The 25,622-nt window shown below is 41.9% G+C and overlaps 1 protein-coding gene across 5 annotated transcripts in view; it reads left to right on the forward strand.

Annotated features, from left to right (window-relative positions):
• The window catches only part of cblb (Cbl proto-oncogene B, E3 ubiquitin protein ligase), a 224,416-nt gene that overhangs the window by 89,404 nt on the left and 109,390 nt on the right, over positions 1-25,622 (forward strand). For all 5 annotated transcript variants that reach the window (XM_029701775.1, XM_029701774.1, XM_029701773.1 and 2 more), the window contains 3 exons: positions 5,136-5,292; positions 7,837-7,958; positions 19,271-19,408. In XM_029701775.1, the coding sequence (XP_029557635.1) occupies positions 5,136-5,292; positions 7,837-7,958; positions 19,271-19,408 (417 nt within the window). The remainder of the gene's footprint in view (positions 1-5,135; positions 5,293-7,836; positions 7,959-19,270; positions 19,409-25,622) is intronic.

Consider the following 25,622-nt stretch of genomic DNA (forward strand, 5'->3'; position numbering starts at 1 on the left):
ATAAGAGCGTCTGCTAAATGACTAAAATGTAAAAAAAATGTAAAACATATCGGTGCTCATCGGCCATTGGAAATCGCAAATTTAACAATGAGTGGTTTGGATGTGACAGTGAATGCAAGCATTGCAAAGCAATCACTAGCCTGCTATTCAGTGGAGTGGCTGTGTGGTCCTAAATCTGGGATTAAGTGTCTCTTTTCCAAGTTTAAAATGAAAAACATTCAACATTGGCCATGTTGTCAATGAAGCATGATTTGTGTCACGCTCAAAACAACTTAACTCAGAACTGTGACAACTTGACTTCAGTTAGCAACTGATTCCTTCTAAACCACTCATTGTTGAATTTGCGATTTCCAAGTTGTTGTGTAATGTTTATGTCCAATGGCCGATGAGCACCGATACTGTCACACACGTCGTTGTAATGATGGTCGGACCAAGGCGCAGCATGCATAGAGTTCCACATGTTTATTAGATGAATCTCACAGAAAACAATAAAGCGCAAAAGAAAACGTGAAGCTAATGTAGTGCTCACAGGCAACTAGACATAGACAAGATCCCACAAAAAAACAGCGGGAAAAGGCTGCCTAAATATGATCCCCAATCAGAGACAACGACAAACCGCTGCCTTTGATTGGGAACCATACCAGGCCAACAGAAAAAAACAACCTAGATAACCCACCCTAGTCATACCCTGACCTAACCAACATAGAGAATAAAAAGCTCTCTATGGTCAGGGCGTGACAGATACGTTTTATCTATAATTTCTCTTCATTATTACTCTTGAAATGACAAGGAATGAAAAAGATTTGCCAGTAGATTGTCGACTTGATTCATGATGATGACTGCTAGCTTCCTAGCTAAGATTTTGAAAGCATGATCAGTCCAATCAAAGCTACTGTAGATATAATGTGATTTGACGTAATTTTATCTGTGGCCAATAACCTTGAGCCTTGTTGGATGGGCACTTCTAATGTAACTCTTTGGCAGCACCCAAGGGGCTTGAATTTTCTAGCTCTACCTGTAGATTTTGTGGTGTCTCCACGAGTCACGGAACACTGAGCCAATCACGATGCAACTAGCAAACTTTACCAATCCCTACACTCCTTATTTTCCGCTGGTTGTCCCACCACCACAGAAAGTAGTGAGCTAAGCTGAAACACCCTACATTTTGGAGCTGCCTTACTCAAGAAAGCAAAAAAGAGACCATGTTTGTATTCGGCTTTATTAACAATGAGATATATATATATATATATATATTACATTGTTTACAAACTGATATGTGATAATTATTGGTGCCAAAATAACCTGCAAAACAGGGGCTTTTTTTGGGGCTAAACAGGTTTGGGCCAAAACAGGTGGGGCTCTGCCCTGAATGACAGGTCGCCACTGCCCACAAGACATGCCCCCAGAGATCTCTTCACAATCCCCAAGTCCAGAACAGACTATGGGAGGCGCACATTACTACATAGAGCCATGGCTACATGAAACTCTATTCCACATCAGGTAACTGATGCAAGCAGCAGAATCAGATTTAAAAAATATATAAAAATACACCTTTCGGAACAGCGGGACTGCGAAGAGACACACACACACAGGTACAGACGCATACGCACACACACTAACACACGCCCTCTACACTCTCGTACATTTGTAATATTGTTGTACAGTGGTTGCTCAGCTAAAAGTTTTGAGATTATGCTGTGTGACCTAGAGGTTATTTGTGGTTTAGTACAGTGCCCTGCGTCACTGTGTCACTGCTCCAGACCAGCGCAAGGGGGAGTTAGAGCACTGATTATGCTTACTGGAAAATACTCTTTTAAAATTAATGGAAGAGGCAAGTGGAAGGGGGAAAAGAAAGTATTCAGAGGTCAAGACAGCGCTGCTCTGAGACAAGCATGGGGAATGGTCTTGATAAATTAATGAGATTTGTATTTTCACTGAATCTCCGTTTGGGTATTGGTTAGACTACAATCAGAGTGTGGAAATGTTTGGATTATTTTGCTCTTACTTTAGTACTGTAGCCTACTCCCGACCGGTCACGTTGTATAGCTCCATTATGGGCTATTAGCAGGACAATAGATACTTTGTGCAAAGTAATTGATCAGCAGCCGTGACCGGGAGACCCATGAGGCGATGGTGGGCTTTTGGTTTCTCTCCCTTTAAAACAGAAATAAATAATTCTAAATAACAAACTGGCTTTATTTACAAATTAGTAAGAATGTGTCACCCCATGTTCAAGAATGGACTTTTTCTCGCTGACTTTCGGTTATTTGAAAACATAATCATCTCCAAAATATCGTTATTTTTTAAACAAGCCAGAGAAAGTTGGTTGCAATTTCATTTTCAATCTCAGTAATCCACCGGAAAAGACTGACCACAATATTTATTGTTTTATTTGTTCTAACTCAAATATAGTAATTGCTAAAAAAACTTTATCATTTGGAACCTTTAACATGTGGAAGGGGAAAAGTATTCATATTATTATTAACCCTGTTTTTCACAAGCGTAGCAGGCTGTGAATTCTGCAAACAACGGTTCTAGGATGGGCTGTTAGCAGGACAATATATATTGGTCATGACTCCTGAGTGGCGCAGTGGTCTAAGGCACTGCATCTTAGTGCAAGAGGCATCACTACTGTCCCTGGTTCGAATCCAGGCTGTATCACTTTTGACCGTGATTGGGAGTACCATAGGGTGGTGCACAATTGCCCCAGCATTGTTAGGGGAGGGTTTGGCTGGCCGGGATGTCCTTGTCCAAAAAAATAGGCACGGTGGGCTTTTGGTTTCTCTCCCTCTAAAAACAGAAATAAATATTTTGGCCTTTATAAATATTATTTTGGCCTTTATTCATATTACAATCGCTCGCTTTCGGTTATTTGATGACAAAATAGTTTCCAAAATATCGTTATTTTTTAAACAAAGCGATTATTATTATTCATTTAGAATGCTATAAAAGCCCCTTAGATATTCTCACAGATCAGATTTTCCCTAATGAAAAATGCCCCTTAGATATTAATTTAGAATTCTCAACCTATGAATTCAATTATTGGTGGAGAGTCACGTCATTGATACTTTTTTTTAGATATACTGTAGGCCTACCGTAGGCGATATGAGTCTCACTAGTGTTGAGTAATGTGCTGTTAAAAGTGTCGTAGGTCATATTTCTTTAAAAAGCATATTGGAGTTAGAAGCAATAGGATTTGAAGCAATAGCCTACCTGCGTGTGGTTAACTATTTTAGCAACTTTTCGCGCTACTCTGTGACAAGCATGGGGACTGGTCTTGATAAATTAATGAGATTTTTATTTTCACTGAATCTCCGTTTGGGTATTGGTTAGACTACAATTAGGGTGTGGAAATGTTATGCTCTTAGTACTGTAGCCTACTCCCGACCGGCCATGATGTACAGCGCCATATTTTCGGAAATCCTGAGGGTTTTGTTTTTCATTTTTCTTGGAATAGAAACCCCATAATAATAAGAATATTTTTGGGAAACAATATCTGATGAACCAATCTCTACTTTCTGCAAAAAATGTCCCACCTGTCTCTAAAAATGCGCTCTTTGTGGAATGCAGCATGTGCCAAATCTTCCAACAGAGCAAGATCAGCGATCTCCCATTCGATTTCCAGTTATCTCAGTCTTTTAAAGTATTTCTACAATGGTTTCACTTTCACACTTTCCTTTAATTTAACAGATTCCTGTACTTTATAGGGATTATTACCTAACAAATTAAATGCTATAGCCTGTGAGGATATGTTGCATGAATTCACAATGGAAATACATTGAAATAAAATAATTTGTTTTTAATTACTACTCCCAGGTTTCCCAGTGCCTCGCGAAGAAGGGCCCCTATTGGTAGATGGGTAAAATAAAGCAGACATTGAATATCCTTTTGAGCATGGTGAAGTTCTTAAGTACACTTTGGATGGTGTTTAAATACACTCAGCTACAACAAAGATACAGGCGTCCTTCCTAACTCAGTTGCTGGAGAGGAAGGAAACCTCTCAGCGATTTCACCATGAGATCAATGGTGACTTTAAAACAGTTACAAAGTTTAAAGGCTGTGATAGGAGAAAACTGAGGCTGGATCAACAACATTGGAGTTACTCCATGATACCCACCTAAATGGGAGTGAAAAGAAGGAAGCCTGTACAGATTACAAATATTCCAAAACATGCATCCTGTTTGCAACAAGGCACTAAAGTAATACTACAAAAAATGTGGCAAAGCAACTTTTTGTCCTGAATGCAAAGTGTTATGTTTGGTGCAAATCCAATACAACACATTACTGAGAACCACTCTCCATACTTTCAGCATAGTGGTGGCTGCATCATGTTATGGGTATGCTTGTAATCGTTCAGGACTGGGGAGTTTTTAAGGGTAAAAAAGAAACGGAATGGAGCTAAGCACAGGCAAAATCCTAGAGGAAAATCTGGTTCAATCTGCTTTACACCAGATAATGGGAGATGAATTCACCTTTCAGCAGGAAAATAACCTAAAACACAAGATCAGATCTACACTGGAATTGCTTACCAAGAAAACAGTGAATGTGGCCGAGTTACAGTTTTGACTTAGATCTATTAGAAAATCTAGGGCAAGACCTGAGCATGGTTGTCTAGCAATGATCAACAAACAATTTGACAGAGCTTGAAGAATTTTGAAATTAATAAATTACAAATGTTAAACAATCCAGGTGTGAAAAACTGAAAAAGACTCACAGCTGTAATCGCTGCCAAAGGTGCTTATACAAAGTATTGACTCAGGGGTGTGAAGACATATTTCTGTATTTCGTTTTCAATACATTTTCAAAAATGTCTAAAAACCTGTTTTCACTTTGTCATTATGGGGTATTGTGTGTAGATGGGTGAGAAAATGTAATATATTTAATCCATTTTGAATTCAGGGTGTAACATAACAAAATGTGGAATAAGTCAAGTAGGATGAATACTTTCTGAAGGCACTGCACATAGTATGAAAAGCTCTGTCTTTATTGTGATATTCCACAGAAGGTCATTGCTATCAGTAAAAACTTGAAAACCTAGTTGCTTATTATGAGCTACCACCAGGGTTACTTTGGTGACTTTAGACTGTTGTTTAGCTCGACTGACTTTTGGTTTGTGGTCTGGTTGTGCCCTCCAGGACCATCGTGCCTTGGAAAGTGTTCCGACAGTGCCTTCATGAAGTGCATCACATCAGCTCTAGCCTGGAGGCCATGGCCCTTAAGTCCACCATCGACCTCACCTGCAACGACTACATATCTGTCTTTGAGTTCGACATCTTCACCAGGCTGTTCCAGGTAAATTTCACTTTAATTTTCTCCTGCTTTTTTAATACATTTTTCCCCCCTACGTTCTTTCTCTTTTAGTAGAATTCTGAATGATCCTCCCCATTTCCTCCTCCTCGGGTTACCCAAAAGTTATAAATAGACTGTGTCATAGCTATTTGAGAAAGATGAAAACTGAAACGAGGGTTCACTCCACCCTCGCCTCCCCCACCCCATTTCATAAAGCAAGACAATAAAGGATTTAGATCAAAGCGACAAGCCGGGTGCGTTCAGAGAAACAATGTAGGGCCAATTGTATGCCGCTCTTTGGGACTCTCGGTCATGGCCAGTTGATGACACAGCCTCAAATCAAATCAAATGTTATTGGTCACAAACACATGTTTAGCAGATGTTATTGTGGGTGTAGCGAAATACTTGTGTGTCTAGCTCCAACAGTGTAAAAATATCTAACAAGTAATATCAAAAAATTTCACAACAATACACACACATTTCGAGTAAAGGAATGGAGTTAAGAGTATATAAATATTTGGATGAGCAATGTCAGAGCAGCATAGACTAAGATACAGTAGAATAGTATAGAATACAGTGTATACATATGAGATGAGTAATACATAGACTAAGATACAGTAGAATAGGATAGAATACAGTATATACATATGAGATGAGTAATACATAGACTAAGATACAGTGGAATAGAATACAGTATATACATATGAGATGAGTAATACATAGACTAAGATGCAGTATATACATATGAGATGAGTAGTGTAAAATATGTAAACATTATTAAAGTGACTAGTGTTCCAATTATTAAAGTGGCCAGTGATTTCAAGTCTATGTATATAGGACAGCAGCCTCTAAGGTGCTAGTGATGGCTATTTAACAGTCTGATGGCCTTGAGATAGAAGCTGTTTTTCAGTCTCTCGGTCCCAGCTTTGATGCACCTGTACTGACCTCACCTTCTGGATGATAACGGTGTGAACAGGCAGTGGCTCGGGTGGTTGTTGTCCTTGATGATCTTTCTGGCCTTCCTGTGACATCGGGTGGTGTAGGTGTCCTGGAGGGCAGGTAGTTTTCCCCTGGTGATGCGTTGTGCAGACCGCACCACCCTCTGGAGAGCCCTGCGGTTGCGGGCGGTGCAGTTGCCGTACCAGGCGGTGATACAGCCCAACAGGATGCGCTCAATTGTGCATCTGTAACAGTTTGTGAGGGTTTTGTTGCGCCTTCTTCACCACAATGTCTGTGTGAGTGGACCATTTCAGTTTGTCAGTGATGTGTACGCCAAGGAACTTGAAGCTGCAGTCCCGTCGATGTAGATAGGGGGCTGCTCCCTCTGCTGTTTCCTGAAGTCCACGATCAGCTCCTTTGTTTTTGTTGACGTTGGGTGAGAGGCTATTTTCCTGGCACCACACTCCTAGGGCCCTCACCTCCCTGTAGGCTGTCTCATCATTATTGGTAATCAGGCCTACTACTGTTGTGTCATCTGCAAACTTGATGATTGAGTTATTGGCGTGCGTGGCCACGCAGTCATGGGTGAACAGAGAGTACAGGAGTGGGCTGAACACCCATCCTTGTGGGGCCTCAGTGGTGAGGATCAGCGAAGTGGTGGTGTTGTTTCCTACCCTTCACCACCTGGGGGAGGCCCGTCAGGAAGTCCAGGACCCAGTTGCACAGGGCGGGGTTCAGACCCAGGCCCCAAAGCTTAATGATGAGCTTGGAGGGTACTATGGGGTTGAATGCTGAGCTATAGTCAATGAACAGCATTCTTACATAGGTATTCCTCTTGTCCAGATGGGATAGGGCAGTGCGATGGCATCGTCTGTGGATCTATTGGAGCGGTAAGCAAATTGAAGTGGGTCTAGGGTAAGGTGGAGGTGATATGACCCTTGACTAGTCTCGAAGCACTTCATGATGACAGAAGTGAGTGCTACGGGGTGATAGTCATTTAGTTCAGTTACCTTTGCTTTCTTGGGTACAGGATTAATGATGGACATCTTGAAGCATGTGGGGACAGCAGACTGGGATTGGCAGAGATTGAATATGTCCGTAAACACTCCAGCCAGCTGGTCTGCGCATGCTCTGATGACGCGGCTACGGATGCCCTCTGGGATAGAGCCCGGGTCTGTAGTGACGCCTCAAGCACTGAGATGCAATGACTTAGACCTCCGCGCCACTCGGGAGGCCCTTCTATGCACTATTATTAATAATTGGGTTTTCTCCCAGCTCCAAGAAATAGTGCCCTTGAAGTTCTGAGTAGATTCATACTATGTACAAGTGATCCTGGTTTAGTACACTATAAGAATGCTTCCTCATCTTGTGATGTAATAAAGTGTGTGTGTGTGTGTGTGTGTGTGTGTGTGTGTGTGTGTGTGTGCGTCTCTTAAGTTGTGTTATTTGATAAGTTATTGTGTTATTTGAGTGGACCATCTGTGACCTCCAAGAATTAGGAGTCCTAGCATGCACAATGTTTCATTGTTGATCCAAATGGAAGTATTTGTGTGTGTGTGTGTGTGTGTGTGTGTGTGACTCCTCTCCTTATTCTCTCCTCCCTATCAGCCATGGGGCTCCATCCTGAGAAACTGGAACTTCCTGGCTGTGACTCACCCTGGTTACATGGCTTTCTTGACCTATGACGAGGTTAAGGCACGGCTACAGAAATACACCAACAAACCCGGCAGGTATGTACATGCCACAGGAAGGTGTGTTGGTGTGCGTGTGTAAACATGTATGCGTGCGTGTGTGTTCTTAGGGACATGTGGTGAGGGTTAGGGACAAGTTGGCCTCTTATTGGAAACAGGTTTATGCTCCTTTAAATCTATCTGTTTATCCGTGATTGATTCTCCGGGCCTCTTGATTTACTCTCAGACAGACTACTCCTGCCTGAATTTTTGGCCATCAATGGGCAGGTGTGACAAGGAAACATTTTATTTTTTTAAAGCACCAGCATGTGGGCAGTCTAGATATGGATAACTGTGTTTGTTTATCTTTTATGATACTATGTTAGTAAATGAGCTAATTCTAAATCTAGCCCAATGTATTGCAGAATACCTTGCATCAACATCTGTAACGATGTACGCTGAGAGTCAGGAAGCAAGTTTAGGGAGTGAATACGTTTAATAAATAAATGAACAAAACAAGAGACAAACAGAGCACCGACATCAAACAGCAACAATGACGATTGTGGAAGAAACCAAAGGGAGTGGCATATAAAGGGCAGTTAATCAAGGAGGTGATGGAGTCCAGGTGTGTCATTATGCGCGTACCGCTGGTGACAGGTGTGCACCCTAACGAGCAGCCTGGTGACCTAGAGGCCGGAGAGGGAGCACACGTGACAACATCATTCAGCATAATGTGATTCAACATTGCTTTGCATTGGAGTAGGACCAACGGACGCAATTGATTCTAGAAGGGCCAATTGTGTTGTGCAGTTAATTAACGAAATGAAACTCTTCTTGTCACTTGCTGCATTGTCTTGTCTGCTGTCCCACTTGATTGGTGGTTACATTACAATTGCAGGAAGATATAAATCTAGGCCCAGGTAGCTCCTAACAACAAGGCTATTGTACTGTACTGTACTGTGCTGTGACTACCAGAGTCAGAGGAGAAAGGGCCCTGGTCCGCATCTGTGAGGAAATGTAATTAACATAAGAATTGAATTGCCTTCCGAGTTTTTGCATGGGCTGCGTCTCAATCCCTTGCATCCACCAGTGGCGGCCATTCACATCTGCGGTGGAAAACGGCAGACTTACAACAGTGCTTGTGAGACCAGGACACATCCCGGAAACAGATCTTCTCACAAAACTGGATCTGAAGGGCTGAGACTCTCACGAACCCGAACGTGTGGTCCAAACTCTTACAATTCCAACTATGAATGCAGCAAGATACTGTTCTTAATTATATAACTACCTTTTTTGCCAGTCACTGACTCAAAGCCACAAGAGGGTAGAACATATTTCAAACGTTGCTTGTTAGGGGGAGGAAGGTGCAGAAACGTTGGAATGGTTTAGTCAACCATCTGAAGTCTTCACAGATCTCCTCATGAAAATCTCTGTAAAGTCTGAACGGTTCGAGCTATAATAAAAAAAAACAGAGATTCTCATGAACATGTCATCCGGTTTGGTCTATGACACCCACAAGCTTTGCAGGACTCGTCCGAATGTCATCTGGTGAATGTGCGGTAACAATGACGAAGTGAATAGGGTCTTTTGGGGGGGGGGGGGTAGATCAGATTTAATATTGCAGATAGATTGTGGCTTCCATCAATGTAATTGTCTGCATCATTTCCAATCCCCCATTTTGGGGTAAATATATGAAATATATGCAGTACCAGTCAAAAGTTTGGACACACCTACTCATTCAAGGGTTTTTCTTTATTTTTAGTATTTTCTACATTGTAGAATAATAGTGAAGACATCAGAACTATGAAATAACACACATGGAATCATGTAGTAACCAAAAAGGTGTTATATTTTATATTTGAGATTCTTCAAAGTAGCCACCCTTTGCCTTGATGACAGCTTTGTACACTCTTGGCATTCTCTAAACCAGCTTTTCCAACAGTCTTGAAGGAGTTCCCACATATGATGAGCACTTGTTGACTGCTTTTCCTTTACTGTGCGGTCCAACTAATCCCAAACCATCTCAATTGAGTTGAGGTCGGGTGATTGTGGAGGCCAAGTCATCTGATGCAGCACTCCTTTGTAAAATAGCCCTTACACAGCCTGGAGGTGTGTTGGGTCATTGTCCCAACTAGGTTCAATGTTAGCTAGCTAACATTATGCTATAACTAGCAAAGCAAATGGCTCTGAGATATGAATAATATTACTGCACAGACATGTAACGTTAGCTAGCGAGCCCGCCAGCTAACAGTACACTTTAACTTGAAATGAAAACGATTTTCTGACAAAATTAGAAACGTGTAATATCTGAAAATGTAGCTAGCTTGACTATCTTACCTGTATACATGGATGGATAGGAAAGGTGAGTACAGCAGCAGTTATAGAACTTTGATGGGGTTGGGGGCCACAAAAAAATCTGAACTCATGAGGGGCCGTAGTGGCTCGGGCGTCTGTGTACCCACATCCATAACCACACATGCAGTCAGAGCTGGCCCTAGCTTTTTAGGGACCCTAAGTTAAAAACATTTTAGTGGCTCTCCTCTTGATAGCAGAGAGAACTTTTTTGTTGTTGTTGTTAATTTCTTGCAATTCTACAGATTTGCCATGGGATGGGGTGTAGAGAAGATTTTGCAATTGTATCATTAATTTCATGCAATTCTACACATTTGCCATGGGGCGGAGAGAACATCTTTCAGTTTTACAGGTCATTTGGAAATGCCTGGAATGGGTTGATAATTATCGAGAGCACTACTTTCCCCGTCCTGATGGAGTGGCAGCACAACAACTGCTTTCCACACTTTTGGAATTTTCCTGATACTAAAGTTAAATAAAACATGTGTGTTACTGAGCCAGCAATGAGGGGCTCAGTAACACGCAATGTCAGCCCATATTGACGACTTGGTGTCAATAGCTAATAAGGCAGCAATAACTTCTGTTTCTGTGAATTGCCGAAAAGACAAACCCTGACTACCATTTCCCATGTGGCGGGAGGCGGGAGGTTGACTGATCCTCCATCGAGGCAACTGGAGGCTTTAATTGGGAAGAACAGTCGACTGACTGGCCAAGACCAGTATGACCACCATTTCTTTCACATAGAATGCAGCTGAGATAAAATGATGATTAAAAGCATCACAAATCTGAGCTTTTCCAGTAATCATGCAGGAGTCTAAAACTACTTGCTTAGGCAGGGAAGTAGATGAATTACCCCGCTTCAGTGAATTCGGTGAATTTTCCAGAATTTAGTGGGATCACTAACAGAGCCTGCCATAGCGTTAAGGAAGTAGTTTGACTGTTTAACCGAGGCAGTGTACCCATTTCTCAATTGCCTAAATAGCTGCCAATCAGTTAACATGCTAGTTTGTCTAGCCTTGGCCCAGGCTTGATTTATTATCAAGAGGAGGTCTGAGAGTACAGGAGAGTACCGTGGATTACTTTGGTTTTTGACTCTGCTTGAAAGGGGCATGTATACCAGTCAGAGAGGTAAAAATGGATGAGAACTTTGTAAGTGCCAAAACAGGGTCTGGTTTGCAGCTAGTAGAAAAAAGCTCTGACAAGCATACCCATAACATGATACTGCCACCACAATACTGGAAAATACAGAGGCTTTCACGCTATGCTGTGTTGTGTTGGATATGACCCAAACCTGTAGTTTTTAATTTAGGCTAAAAAGGTAATGTCCTTGCAATGTTGTCTTGCATTATTACTTAACGGCCTTTTTGCAAACAGAATGGATGATTTGTTATGACATTTTTTCTTTTGACTTTGTCTTCACTGCACATTACTAGCCTGTATGACAATGTTGTTGATCCCTTTGTATTTTCAAGTATTGTGGTGGCAGCCTCATGTTATGGGTACGCTTGTCACTGGCGGGGCCTGGGGAGTTTGTTAGGATGGAAATAAATCTGAAAGAAGCAGAGCCCAAGTATTTGTATTTGTATTCATTATGGATCCCCATTAGCTGCTGCCAAGGCAGCAGCTACTCTTCCTGGGGTCCAGCATAATTAAGACAGTTATACAATTGTAAAAACATTGCAATACATTCACAACAGATTTCACAACACATTAAGTGTGTGCCCTCAGGCTACTACTCTACTACCACATATCTACAACACACAATCCATGTGTACGTGTGTGTATAGTGCATATGTTATCGTGTGTGTATGCATGTGTCTGTGTTTGTGTCTTTTCACGGTCCCTGCTGTTCCATAAGGTGTATTTTTATCTGTATTTTTTAAAATATAATTGCATGAGTTACTTGATGTGGAATAGAGTTCCATGTAGTCATGGCTCTATGTAGTACTGTGTGCCTCACATAGCCTGTTCTGGACTTGGGGACTGTGAAGAGACCTCTGGTGGCATGTATTGTGGGGTATGCATGGGTGTCTGAGTTGTGTGCCAGTAGTTCAAACAGACAGCTCGGTGCATTCACATGGCAATACAGCTCACAAATACAAGTAGTGATGAAGTCAATCTCTCCTCCACTTTGAGCCAGGAGAGATTAACATGCATATTATTAATGTTAGCTCTCTGTGTACATCCAAGGGCCAGCCGTGCTGCCCTATTCTGAGTCAACTGCAATTTTCCCAAGTCCCTTTTTTGTGACCTGACCAACAGTAGTCCAGCTGCAACAAAACTATTGCCTGTAGGAACTGCCTTGTTGATGGTGCTGTTAAGAAGCCTTTATTATGGACAGACTTCTCCCCATTTTAGCTACTGTTGTATTAATATGTTTTGACCATGACAGTTTACAATCCAGGGTTACTCCAAGCAGTTTAGTCACCTCAACTTGCTCAATTTCCACATTATTCATTACAAGATTTAGTTGAGGTTTAGGGTTTAGTGAATGGTTTGTCTGAAATACAATGCTTTTAGTTTTTTTTAAATATTTAGGACTAACTTATTCCTTGCCACCCATTCTGAAACTAACTGCAGCTCTTTGTTAAGTGTCACATTCATTTTAGTTGCTGTAGAAGCTGACGTGTATAGTTTTGAGTCATCCGCATACATTTACTCAAAGCCAGTGGCATGTCATTAGTAAAGATTGAAAACAGTAAGGGGCCTAGACAGCTGCCCTCGGGAATTCCTGATTCTTCCTGGATTATGTTGGAGAAGCTTCCATTAATGAACACCCTCTGTGTTCTGTTACACAGGTAATTATTTGTCCACATTATAGCAGGGGGTGTAAAGCCATAACACATACGTTTTTCTAGCAGCAGACCATGATCAATAATGTCAAAAGCCGCCCTGAAGTCTAACAAAACAGCCCCCACAATCTTCTTATCATCAATTTCTCTCAGCCAATCATCAGTCATTTATGTAAGTGCTGTGCTTGTTGAATGTCCTTCCCTATAAGCGTGCTGAAAGTGTGTTGTCAATTTGTTTACTGTAAAATAGTATCTGGTTAAACACAATTTCTTCCCAAAGTTTACCAAGGGTTGGTAACAGGATGATTGGTTGGCTATTTGAGCCAGTAAAGGGGGCTTTACTATTCTTAGGTAGCGGAATGACTTTTGCTTCCTTCCAGGCAGGATGGCACACACATTCTAGTAGGAGTGGCAATATCATCCGCTATTATCCTCAGTAATTTTCCATCCAAGTTGTAAGACCCCAGTGGCTTGTCATTGTTGATAGACAACAATCGTTTTTTCACCTCTTCCACACTCACTTTACGGAATTCTAAATTACAATGCTCGTCTTTCATAAATTGGTCAGATATAGTCAAAGTTTGTTGCTGGCATGTCATGCCTAAGTTTGCTAATCTTGCAAATTGAAAATAATTAAAGTTGCTGCCAATATCAGTGGGTTTTGTGATGAATGAGCCATCTGATTCAATGAATGATGGAGCTGAGTTTGCCTTTTTGCCCAAAATGTTATTTAAAGTGTTCTAAAGTTTTTACTATCATTGTTTATGTAATTTATCTTTGTTTCATAGTGTAGTTCTTCTTCTTTTTATTTAGTTTAGTCTCATGATTTCAAAATTTTCCGTATGTTTGCCACTCAGTTGTTCAGTCAGACTAATTTTCCATTCCTTTTGCCTCATCCCTCTCAACCATACAGTTTTTAAATTCCTCATCAATCCATGGGGATTTAACAGTTTTTACAGTAATTTCTTAACCTTTCTGGAGCAGGCATTCCGCTAGCGACCCACCTCGACAACATCCGGTGAAATTGCCAAATTCAAAATAGTCATAATAAACATTCATAAAAAATACAAGTGTTATACATCGGCTTAAAGATGAACTTCTTGATAATCCAGCCGCTTTGTCAGATTTCAAAAAGGCTTTTCGGCGAAAGCATACCATGCACCTCTCCTCTGGGCCATAACCCTTCCCTGGCCCCCCGTGTGAATCAAACCCACAACCCTGGCGTTGCACACACCATGCTGGCGTTGCAAACACCATGCTCTACCAACTGAGCCACAGGGAAGCCAGTCTGTTAGTCTATTCATTATATTTAAATGCATAATTAATAGTTTTTTATTATTATACATTTATATTTATATTTTGTATGTCCCTTTTGTACCTATGTTGAACTGAATAGTATTACCTGTCTGCTTGAATAACCTGTGAAAAAATTACATATTGAAAATGTGTGTAGTTGAATTTTACAGTGTCTCTTTCTGCTTTTTTAGTGTCTCACACTTATTCTCAGTGGTGGAAAAAGTACCCGACTATCATACTTGAGTAAAAGTAAAGATACCTTAATAGAAAATGACTCAAGTAAAAGTAAAATTCACCCAGTAAATTCTACTTGATTAAAAGTATTTGGTTTAAAATATACTTAAGTATCAAAAGTAAATGTTATTGCTAAAATATACTTAAGTATCAAAAGTAAAAGTATAAAGCATTTCCAATTCGTTAAATTAAGCAATCCAGACATCACCATTTTCTTGTTTTCTTAATTTATGGATAGCCAGTGGCCCACTCCAACATTCAGATGTAATTAACAAACGAAACGTGTGTTTAGTGAGTCCGCTAGATCAGAGGCACTAGGAATGACCAGGGATGTTGATAAGTGCATGAATTTGACAATTTTCCTGTCCTGCTAAGCATTTAAAATGTAACGAGTAGTTTTGGGTGTCAAGGAAAATGTATGGAGTAAAAATAATAATACTTTCTTAAGGAATGTAATGAAGTCAAAGTAAAAGTAGTCAAAAATATAAATAGTAAATTAAAGTACAGATACCCCAAAAAACGTCTTAATTAGTACTTTAATGTATTTTTACTTAAGTACTTTACACCACTGCTTATTCTACATGTTTGACCTGTTTAATACTTAGAAATGCACCTGTTGTAGACAGACAGGGTGTCTGAGGATTGCTCTCACAAGGTCGGCTCAGCGGGAGTGAAAATATTGGCAGAACACCCAGACTGTGGTTGCCAGGATTTGTCCTCCTCTGCAGCCGGTCTCTGGGAGCAAACGCTTTGCTGAGAAAGGAGACAGTTGGCTATCTTTGTGTAACCCGTAGAGACAGTATAAATATGCTGAGGGGGAAATACCTCGTCAGAGCTTCTGACTAACTTCCACATGAAGCGCTGTTTGTCTATGTTCCGGGGGTACTCCACCCACACAAGTTGCCGGCTCCAGGTGGTGGGGTTGGTTGAGACGAGGCACCTAAGCGCAGTCTCCAGGTCTTGATTGGCACGCTCCGACTGGCTGTTGGACTTGGGATTGAAATCCGGAGGATAGGCTAGCCGACGACCCAATGAGGGTGAAGAACGCCTTCCAGAATCAGGACGAGAATTGAGGACCACGATCAGAGACAATGTCGACAGGGAGTCCATGGATTCGGAAGACGTGCTGCACCATGAGCTGGGCCGTCTCCTTAGCTGAAGGTAACTTGGGGAGAGGGATGAAATTGTCGGCTTTACATAACCTATCCACTACTGTCAGGATAGTGGTGTTGCCATCAGACTATGGAAGCCCAGTGACAAAATCCAGGGATATATGGGACAGGGGCGATGAGGAACAGGGAGTGATTGAAGGAGGCCAGCCGGAGCTTGCCGCGGAGTCTTATTCTGAGCACACACCGTGCATGCGGCAACAAAGGCTGAGATGTCAGGAACAATAGTGGGCCACCAGAAGCGTTGTCGGCCAGGGTCCGACTGGAGCCGGGATGGCAGGTAAGCTTGGGGGAATGAGCCCATTCCAGGACTTGAGATCGGGCCGAATCAGGGACAAACATTTGGTTAGCCAGGCCCCCCCCCCCCCTCACATTATTAGACCATGGGTGGTAGGTGATGGTGAAGTTGAACCTGGGGAATAACAGGGCCCAACGGACCTGCCTAGAATTAAGGTGCTTGGCGGTGCGGAGATATTCTAAATTCTTATGATCGGTCCACGCCAAAAATGGATATTCTGCCCCTTCCAGCCAGTGCCTCCGCCCCTCAGAGCAATCTTGATCTATTCAACATGTCACGGAGCACATCGTTGACGAGAGCCTGGAACACTGCGGGAGCGTTGGTAGGTCCAAACGGCATGACCAGGTACTCATAGTGTTCACTAACTGTGTTGAAAGCCGTCTTCCACTCGTCTCCTTCGCGTATCCGAACTAGGTGGTAGGCATTCCGAAGGTCCAACTTCGAAAACATGGTTGCCCCCTGGAGAGGTTTGAAAGCAGAGGAGAGGAGTGGTAGAGGGTAGTGATTCTTCACCGTGATATCATTGAGGCCCCGGTAGTTGATACATGGACGCAGGGTCTTGTCCTTTTTTCCACAAAGAAGAACCCTGCGCTGGTAGGGGAAGAAGAAGGATGAATGCTCCCAGCAGCCAGAGTCCTCAATGTACTCCACCATGGCATTGGATTCAGGGCCAGACAGGGAATATAGCCGCCCACGAGGCGGTGTTGTGGCCGGGAGGAGATCAATAGCACAATCGTTGGGACGGTGCGGAGGGAGGTGACGCGAGCCTTGTTGAACACCTCCAGGAGGTCCTGGTATTCTGCGGGAATGGCGGAGAAATCCGAGGATTTACCAGAGCCTGCAGGAGGACGTCCCGGGGCAGGCTGCGCCTCCTTAAGGCAATGTGAGTGTCAGAACGAGCTCCAAACCAGGATAGAACCAGTGGTCTTACCTTCCATAAGGCTCTGAAGTAGCTCCTCATGTTTATCAATGGTGGCTCCCTGCAGGGAGACAGCGTTGCGGAGCCGGTCCGAGCCTGCTGGGTCAGTCATGGCCAGTTCGTACTATAACAACACAGGGTGAGACCCAGATGCAGACACAGGAGGCAGATTGTTCGAGCCTCTGATATTTATTACAATACAAGGGGCAGGCGATAGGCAGGTCGAGGACAGGCAGAAGTTCATTAACCAGGTTAGAGTCAACAGACAAACAGAGAACACAGGTATAAATACATGGGGAAGATGGGCGACATCTGGAGGGGGGTGGAGACAAGCACAAAGACAGGTGAAACAGTTCAGGGTGTGACAGCTTCCCACCAGAATGGGCTTTAGGTGGGGCAGATTAACCTGTAGCCATATTACTTCAACAGTATTTAACATGAGATCCTCTCTTCAGCTTTACAGGAAAGTGGTTCTGAATATAAATGGCCACACCTCCACCTTTGGCATTTCTGTCTTTTCGGTAGATCTTATAACCATGTATTGCTACCACTGTATCATACAAGGTATTATCTAAATGAGTTTCAGAGATTATATGAGAGAATATGAACGTCATCTGTTACTAGCAAATTATTGATTTCATGAACTTAAGATACATATGTTAACGTGGGCTATTTTTAGTACTTTTCTGGGATGCTTGATGGTTTTTTATTGCTTTACTGGGAAGGTAAAAAGTTATAGGAAAACCCACCCCAGTCTTCTGAAAATCTAACCCTAGGATAGAGTTTTATTTTTCAACAGGACTATTACCCAAATTGTAATGCCAAAGACACACCAGAATGGCTTTCCAGGAGGTGTTGAGTGTTCCTGAATGTTCCAGTCTCCATTCTGACTTAAACCTGCTTTAAAAAAAACATAATTCCCAAATTTACTGAGCTTAAGCGATTTTAACAAAAACTATGTATATACTGTACACTGAAGGTATTACACATTAGAAACACCTTCCTAATATTGAGTTGCACTCCGTTGTTGCCATCAGAACAGCCTCCATTAGCCAGGGAATGGACTCTACAAGGTGTCGAAAGCGTTCCACAGAGATGGTGGCCTGTGTCGAGAACGCATTTCCACTGCTCCAGAGTCCAAAGGCGGTGAGCTTTACACCACTCCAGCCGATGCTTGACATTGCTCATGGTGATCTTAGGCTTGTGTGCGGCTACTCGGCCAAGGAAACCCATTTCACGAAGCTCCCTATGAACAGTTATTGTACTGACATTGCTTCCAGAGGCAGTTTGGAACTCAGTAGTGAGTGTTACAACCGAGGACAGACAATTTTTATGCGTTACGTTCTGTGAGCTTGTGTGTCCTACCACTTCGCGGTTGAGCCGTTGTTTCTCCTAGTTTCCACTTCAAAGTAACAGCACTTACAGTTGACCGGGGCAGCTCTAGCAATACAGAAATTTGACGAACTGACTTGTTGGAAAACCGGTATCCTATGACGGTGCCACATTGAAAGTCACTGAGCTCTTCAGTAAGGCCATTCTACTGCCAATGTTTGTCTATAGAGATTGCATGGCTGTATGCTCGGTATTTTACCCCTGCCAGCAACGGGTGTGGCTGAAGTAGCCGAATCCACTCATTTGTATTTATTATGGATCCCCATTAGCTGTTGCTCTTCCTGGGGTCCGGCAAAATTAAGGCAGATATACAATTTTAAAAACATTACAATACATCCATAACAGAATTTAAAGCTTTTATTCTGTTTGTGCACACACAAACAGATCAGTCGATAGATTTAATTAATCCTGTGCCAAGAAGAGACTAATTAGGCTATGTGTGCACCACCGGTATGCTGTAGTCCATTGGGAGAACGAGCGAAAGAGCAAGGTAAAGTAACAAAGTGTTTACCTTCTTTTCTACACTCAAAAGATAAATACACATATAAAATAATCTTCCATGCTTGTCAATTAATGGAGAATTAATGCAAAAATGGCGACGCGTTCACTGGTTCAGATGCGGCCCGTTCTAATCAATGATAATAAAATCACATATCACCACGTATAATGTGCTCAAAATGTGTAATTCCAATTTAACATAGATTTTTTTGTTGGTAAAACAGCAATGTTTTTGTGACGTGTGAATATCTGACCCAGAATGTTGTCAAATTATGAACTTTTTGTTGAAATAATAAAGTCTATTTTTTCAGTTCTTTAAAAATGGCCTTTTTGGAGATACAAGGTTTCCATCCGAAAGTGACAATATTACTGTTTTAATGTTTGATTTGTCTGACCTCCCTGTTTCCCATCTCTCATTTTAGCTACATCTTCAGACAAAGCTGCACACGACTGGGCCAGTGGGCCATTGGCTACGTCACCAACAACGGGAACATCCTGCAGACTATCCCCCACAACAAGCCCCTCTTCCTGGCCCTCATCGACGGATGCAGGGAAGGCTTGTACGTAAAAACTTGGGAATTAAGTTCTTCACATTGTATTTTTCTGTAGCACAAGTTGCATTCCATCTAAATTCTAATAAAATAAATAATAATAAATCTAGCTGAAGCGTTGAAAATATACTGAAAACATCCAAAATAAATAATCTATACAGCTAAAAACAACAATGCGATGTCAAAACAAGTTTTCATTGAGTTTAAAGAAAGTGTGCTTTATCAATTTACCTGATTTTGATAACCGTTACTTTGGAAAAAATCAAGACGTCAATATTCTTGTATAAAAAAATCATAAATTACAACTCAATTTGAGCAAATTTTGAATTTGCGATTATTCGTGATTTATCACACCAAATCCTGTGATTAAAAGTTTTTATCGTTTGACAGACCTAATTTAAATACATGCATATTTAAGAATTTTATTTTAAATACTTGTTTTCTGTGTATTTTTGTATTTTCAAATATATTTTAGTATTTGTATTTATTATGGATCCCCATTAGCTGCTGGGGTCCGGTAAAAATTGTGGCAGTAATACAGTTGAAGTCAGAAGTTTGCATACACCTTAGCCAAATACATTTAAACTCAGTTTTTCACAATTCCTGACATTTATTCCTAGTAAAATTCCCTGTCTTAGGTCAGTTAGGATCACCACTTTATTTTAAGAATGTGAAATGTCACAATAATAGTAGAGAACATTATTTATTTCAGCTTTTATTTCTTTCATCACATTCCCAGTGGGTCAGAAGTTTACATACACTCAATTAGTATTTGGTAGCATTGCCTTTAAATTGTTTAACTTGGGTCAAATGTTTTGGGTAGCCTTCCACAAGCTTCCCACAATAAGTTGGGAGAATTTTGGCCCATTCCTCCTTACAGAGCTGGTGTAACTGAGTCAGGTTTGTAGGCCTCCTTGCTCGCACACGCTTTTTCAGTTTTGCCCACACATTTTCTTTAGGGTTGAGGTCAGGGCTTTGTGATGGCCACTCCAATACCTTGCCTTTGTTGTCCTTAAGCCATTTTGCCACAACTTTGGAAGTATGCTTGGGGTCATTGTCCATTTGGATGACCCATTTGCGACCAAGCTTTAACTTCCTGACTGATGTCGTAAGATGTTGCTTCAATATATCCACGTAATTTTCCTCCCTCATGATACCATCCATTTTGTGAAGTGCACAAGTCCCTCCTGCAGCAAAGCACCCCCACAACATGATGCTGCCACCCCGTGCTTCATGGTTGGGATGGTGTTCTTCGGCTTGCAAGCCTCCTCCTTTTTCCTCCAAACATAATGATGGTCATTATGGCCAAACAGTTCTATTTTTGTTTCATCAGACCAGAGGACATTTCTCCAAAAAGTATGATATTTTTCCCCATGTGCAGTTGCAAACCGTAGTCTGGCTTTTTATGGAGGTTTTGAAGCAGTGGCTTCTTCCTTGCTGAGCGGCATTTCAGGTAATGTCGATATCGGACTCGTTTTTACTGTGGATATAGATACTTGTACCTGTTTCCTCCAGCATCTTCACAAGGTCGTTTGCTGTTGTTCTGGGATTGATTTGCACTTTTTGCACCAAAGTATGTTCATCTCTAGGAGACAGAACGCGTCTCCTTCCTGAGCGGTTGGTGTTTATACTTGCGTATTATTGTTTGTACAGATGAACGTGGTACCTTAGGGCGTTTGGAAATTGCTCCCAAGGATGAACCAGACTTGTGGAGGTCTACAATTTCTTTTCTGAGGTCTTGGCTGATTTCTTTTGATTTTCCCATGATGTCAAGCAAAGCGGCACTGAGTTTGAAGGTAGGTCTTGAAATACATGCACAGGCACACCTCCAATTGACTCAAATGATGTCAATTAGCCTATCAGAAGCTTAAAGCCATGACATCATTTTCTGGAATTTTCCAAGCTGTCTAAAGGCACAGTCAACTTAGTGAATGTAAACTTCTGACCCACTGGAATTGTGATACAGTGAATTATAAGTGAAATAATCTGTCTGTAAACAATTGTTGGAAAAATTACTTGTGTCATGCACAAAGTAGATGTCCTAACCGACTTGCCAAAGCTTTAGTTTGTTAACAAGACATTTGTGGAGGGGTTGAAAAACGAGTTTTAATGACTCCAACTTAAGTGTATGTAAACTTCCGACTTCAACTGTGTACAGTACATTATATTACATATTTTTTACTTTAAAATACATTTTACAACAGATTTCACAATACATTAAGTATGTGCCCTCAGATCACTAACAATCCAGGTGTACGTGTGTGTACAGTTCATTCGGAAAATATTCACACAGATCTGGGGAAGGGTACCAAAACCTTTCTGCAGCTTTGAAGGTCCCCAAGAAAACAGTGGTCTCGATCATTCTGAAGAAGTTTGGAACCACCAAGACCCTTCCTAGAGCTGGCCACCCGACCAAACTGAGCAGTTGGGGGAGAAAGGCCTTGGTCAGGGAGATGACCAAGAAACCGATGGTCACTCTGACAGTGCTCTAGAGTTCCTCTGTGAAGATGGGAGAGCCTTCCAGAAGGACAACCATTTCTGCAGAACTCCCCCAATCAGTCCTTTATGGTAGAGTGACCAGCCGGAAGCCACTCTTCAATAAAAGGCAAATGACTCTCAGACCATGAGAAAGAAGATTCTCTGGTCTGATGAAACCAAGATTAAACTCTTTGGCCTGAATGCCAAGCGTCACATCTGGAGGAAACCAGGCACCACACATCACCAGGCCAATACCATCCCTACATTGAAGCATGGTGGTGCAGCATCATGCTGTTGGGATGTTTTTCAGCGGCAGGGACCGGGAGACTAGTCAGAATCAAGGGAAAGATGTATGGAGAAGTAATGAGATCCTTGATGAAAACCTGCTCCAGAGTGCTCAGGACCTCAGACTGGGGCGAAGGTTCACCTTCCAACAGGACAACAACCCTAAGCACACAGCCAAGACAAAGCAGGAGTGACTTCGAGACAAGTCTCTGAATGTCCTTGAGTGGCCAAGCCAGAGCCCGGACTTGAACCCGATCGAACGTCTCCCCATCCAACCTGACAGAGCTTGAGACGATCTGCAGAGAAGAATGAGAGAAACTCCCCAAATACAGGTGTGCCAAGCTTGTTGCATCATACCCAAGGAGACTTGAGGCTGTATTCGCTGCCAAAGGTGCTTCAACAAAGTACTGAGTAAAGGGTCAGAATACTTATGTAAATGTAAAATTTCAGTTTTTGTGACTATGGAGTATTGTGTGTAGTTTGATGTGGAAAAAAAACAACATTTGATCAATTTTAGAATAAGGTTGTGACGTAACAAAATGTGGAAAAAATTAAGGGGTCTGAATCCTTTCCAAATGCACTGTATGTTATGTGTGTGTGTCTCTTCACAGTCCTCGCTGTTCCATAGGGTGTATTTGTATCTGTTTTTTAAATCTGCGTGAGTTACTTGACGTGGAATTGAGTTCCATGTAGCCATGGCTCTGTGTGATACTGTGCACCTGCCATAGTCTGTTCTTGACTTGGGGACTGTGAAGAGCCCTCTGGTGGCATGCCTTGTGGGGTATGCATGGGTGTGCTAGTAGTTTAAACAGACAGCTCAGTGCATTCAACATGTCATCACAAGTAGTGATGACGTCTGTCTCTCCTTTACTTTGAGCCATCAGATATCGCATATTACTCATGTTAGCTCTATGTGTATGTTTAAGGGCTAGCCGTGCTGCCCTGTTCTGGACCACTTGTCATTTTACTAAATCCCTCTTTTTTTACCTTTATTTAACTAGGCAAGTCAGTTAAGAACTAAATCTTATTTACATTGACGGCCTACCCTGGCCAAACCCTAACACTTTCCAAATGTATTTTCAAATACTTGCCAATGCTTTCCAATATATTGTCAAATACATTCCAATATTCAACTACTTGTATTTTAAAGTAAATGTTTTCCAAATACCTACTTAGAAATGTGTGTGAACGTAATTGAAATACTTCATAATAATTGTTAACAATAATATTTTAAGCAAGGTCTGGTACATTGCAGTATAGTGGGTTAGGTTAGTAGTTGGAGTGAGCTGTGTGGCATAATCAGTCTTAGAATGTGCTCCCCCAGTGCTACAATTAGAAAATGTGGAAAGTTCCATGGCAGTTATTATTCAACAGTATAAAATTACAAATCACGCTCACTAACTATTGGTCGTTATCAATAAAACATCATAATACGGTGCAGAGCATTCGATTTGGCTGCTGGGGGGCCATTTTCAAGGGATTGTTAAATAAATGTTATAACTATTTGGTTTTAATATCATCACCTCTTGAAGAGCATAGTCAAACCTACACATTTCCGATTATTCTACATTTAGCTCTATCATCAGTGTAACAAAGCTTCTCGATGGAGGGAGGTGTGTGGAATCAGGAGCAGGAGAGCAGAAGGGTTCCAGGAAAATCCACAGTTTATTTTGACGGTCCCGAAAGCACAACGACACACACAGGGGAGAAATCTCATCTCCGCTAGCCACAAGTAAATATGTCCACGGTAAACACATACCGTACAAAAGACAAACAATGCCCGTGGTGCAGGCACGCACCCCTTACATGTAGCCAACAGCAAAATAATCCCGCACACAGCCTAACCTGCAGCGGGGAAATATAAACCCACCGAAATCAGAAAAACAAGACACAGGTGTGTAAAACCAGACAGAACTAAATGAAAAGGAAAATGGGATCGGTGGCAGCTAGTAGGCCGGCGACGACGACCGCCGAGCACCGCCCGAACAGGCCTTGTCCGGGTAAAGTTGTTAGTCTGACTTCTGTCATCACCACTATATTTGGCAAGCAAATCAAACAATATTTGGATATAGCCATGTAGTTTATCCTCAAAGTTAGCTTGTGAACTAGCCATATTGATGTGGGTCCGGTTTCCTAAAAGCATCTTAAGGCTAAGTTCATCGTCGGAACCTTCTTAGGAGAATTGTTAAATCTCCAAGCTGTTTCCCAAAACCATCGATATTAATGTTGCACTTGAAAACGCTCGTAATCTAACGCCTGCCTCTGACCACTCGTAGAACAGCTAAGTGCGTCATTAGATGCTTATTTATTTATTTTTATTTAACCTTTACTTAACTAGGCAAGTCAGTTAAGAATAAATTCTTATTTACAATGACGGCCTACCAAAAGGCAAAATGCCTCCTGCAGGGCGGGGGCTGAGATGTAATTTTTTTTAATAAAATATAAATATAGGACAAAACACACATCACAACAAGAGAGACAACACAACACTACATAAAGAGAAACCTAAGACAACAACACAGCATGATAGCAACACAACATGGTAGCAGCACAAAACATGGTACAAACATTATTGGGCACAGACAACCGCACAAAGGGCAAGAAGGTAGAGACAACAATACATCACGCAAAGCATCCACAAATGTCAGTAAGAGTGTCCATGATTGAGTCTTTGAATGAAGAGATTGAGATAAAACTGTTTCGTTTGAGTGTTTGTTGCTGTCACGTGTGCTCCCTCTCCGGGCCTCTAGGTCACCAGGCTGCTCATTATGGCGCACAGCTGTCACCATTGTTACGCGCACCTGCGTGTCATCAGACTCACCTGGACTCCATCACCTCCCTGATTATCTTCCCTATATATTTCACTCCCTTTGGTTCCTTCCCCAGGCGTCACTGTTTCTGTTCCAGTGTTTAGTCTGTGCGTTGTTCGTGTTTCTTGTTTTGTTTTATGTTGCATTTATTTATTAAAACACTTACTCTTTGAACTTGCTTCTCAACTCTCAGCGCACATCGTTACAGTTGCAGCCCATTCCAGTCGCTAGCTGCAGCAAACTGAAAAGACGAGCGACCCAGGGATGTGTGTGCTTTCGGGACCTTTAACAGAATATGACTGGCAGAACGGGTGTTGTATGTGGAGGATGAGGGCTGCAGTAGATATCTCAGATAGGAGGGAGTGAGGCCTAAGAGGGTTTTTATAAATAAGCATCAACCCGTCTTGCGACGGGTATACAGAGATGACCAGTTTACAGGTGAGTATAGAGTGCAGTGATGTGTCCTATAAGGAGCATTGGAGGCAAATCTGATGGTCAAATGGTAAAGAACATCTAGCCGCTCGAGAGCACCCTTAGCTGCCTATCTATAAATTATGTCTTCGTAATCTAGCAAGGGTAGGATGGTCATCTGAATCAGGGTTAGTTTGGCAGCTGGGTGAAAGAGGAGCCATTATGATAAACCAAGTCTA

This window comes from Salmo trutta, chromosome 19, assembly GCF_901001165.1.
Source record: "Salmo trutta chromosome 19, fSalTru1.1, whole genome shotgun sequence".
Taxonomy (NCBI): Eukaryota; Metazoa; Chordata; class Actinopteri; order Salmoniformes; family Salmonidae; genus Salmo; species Salmo trutta.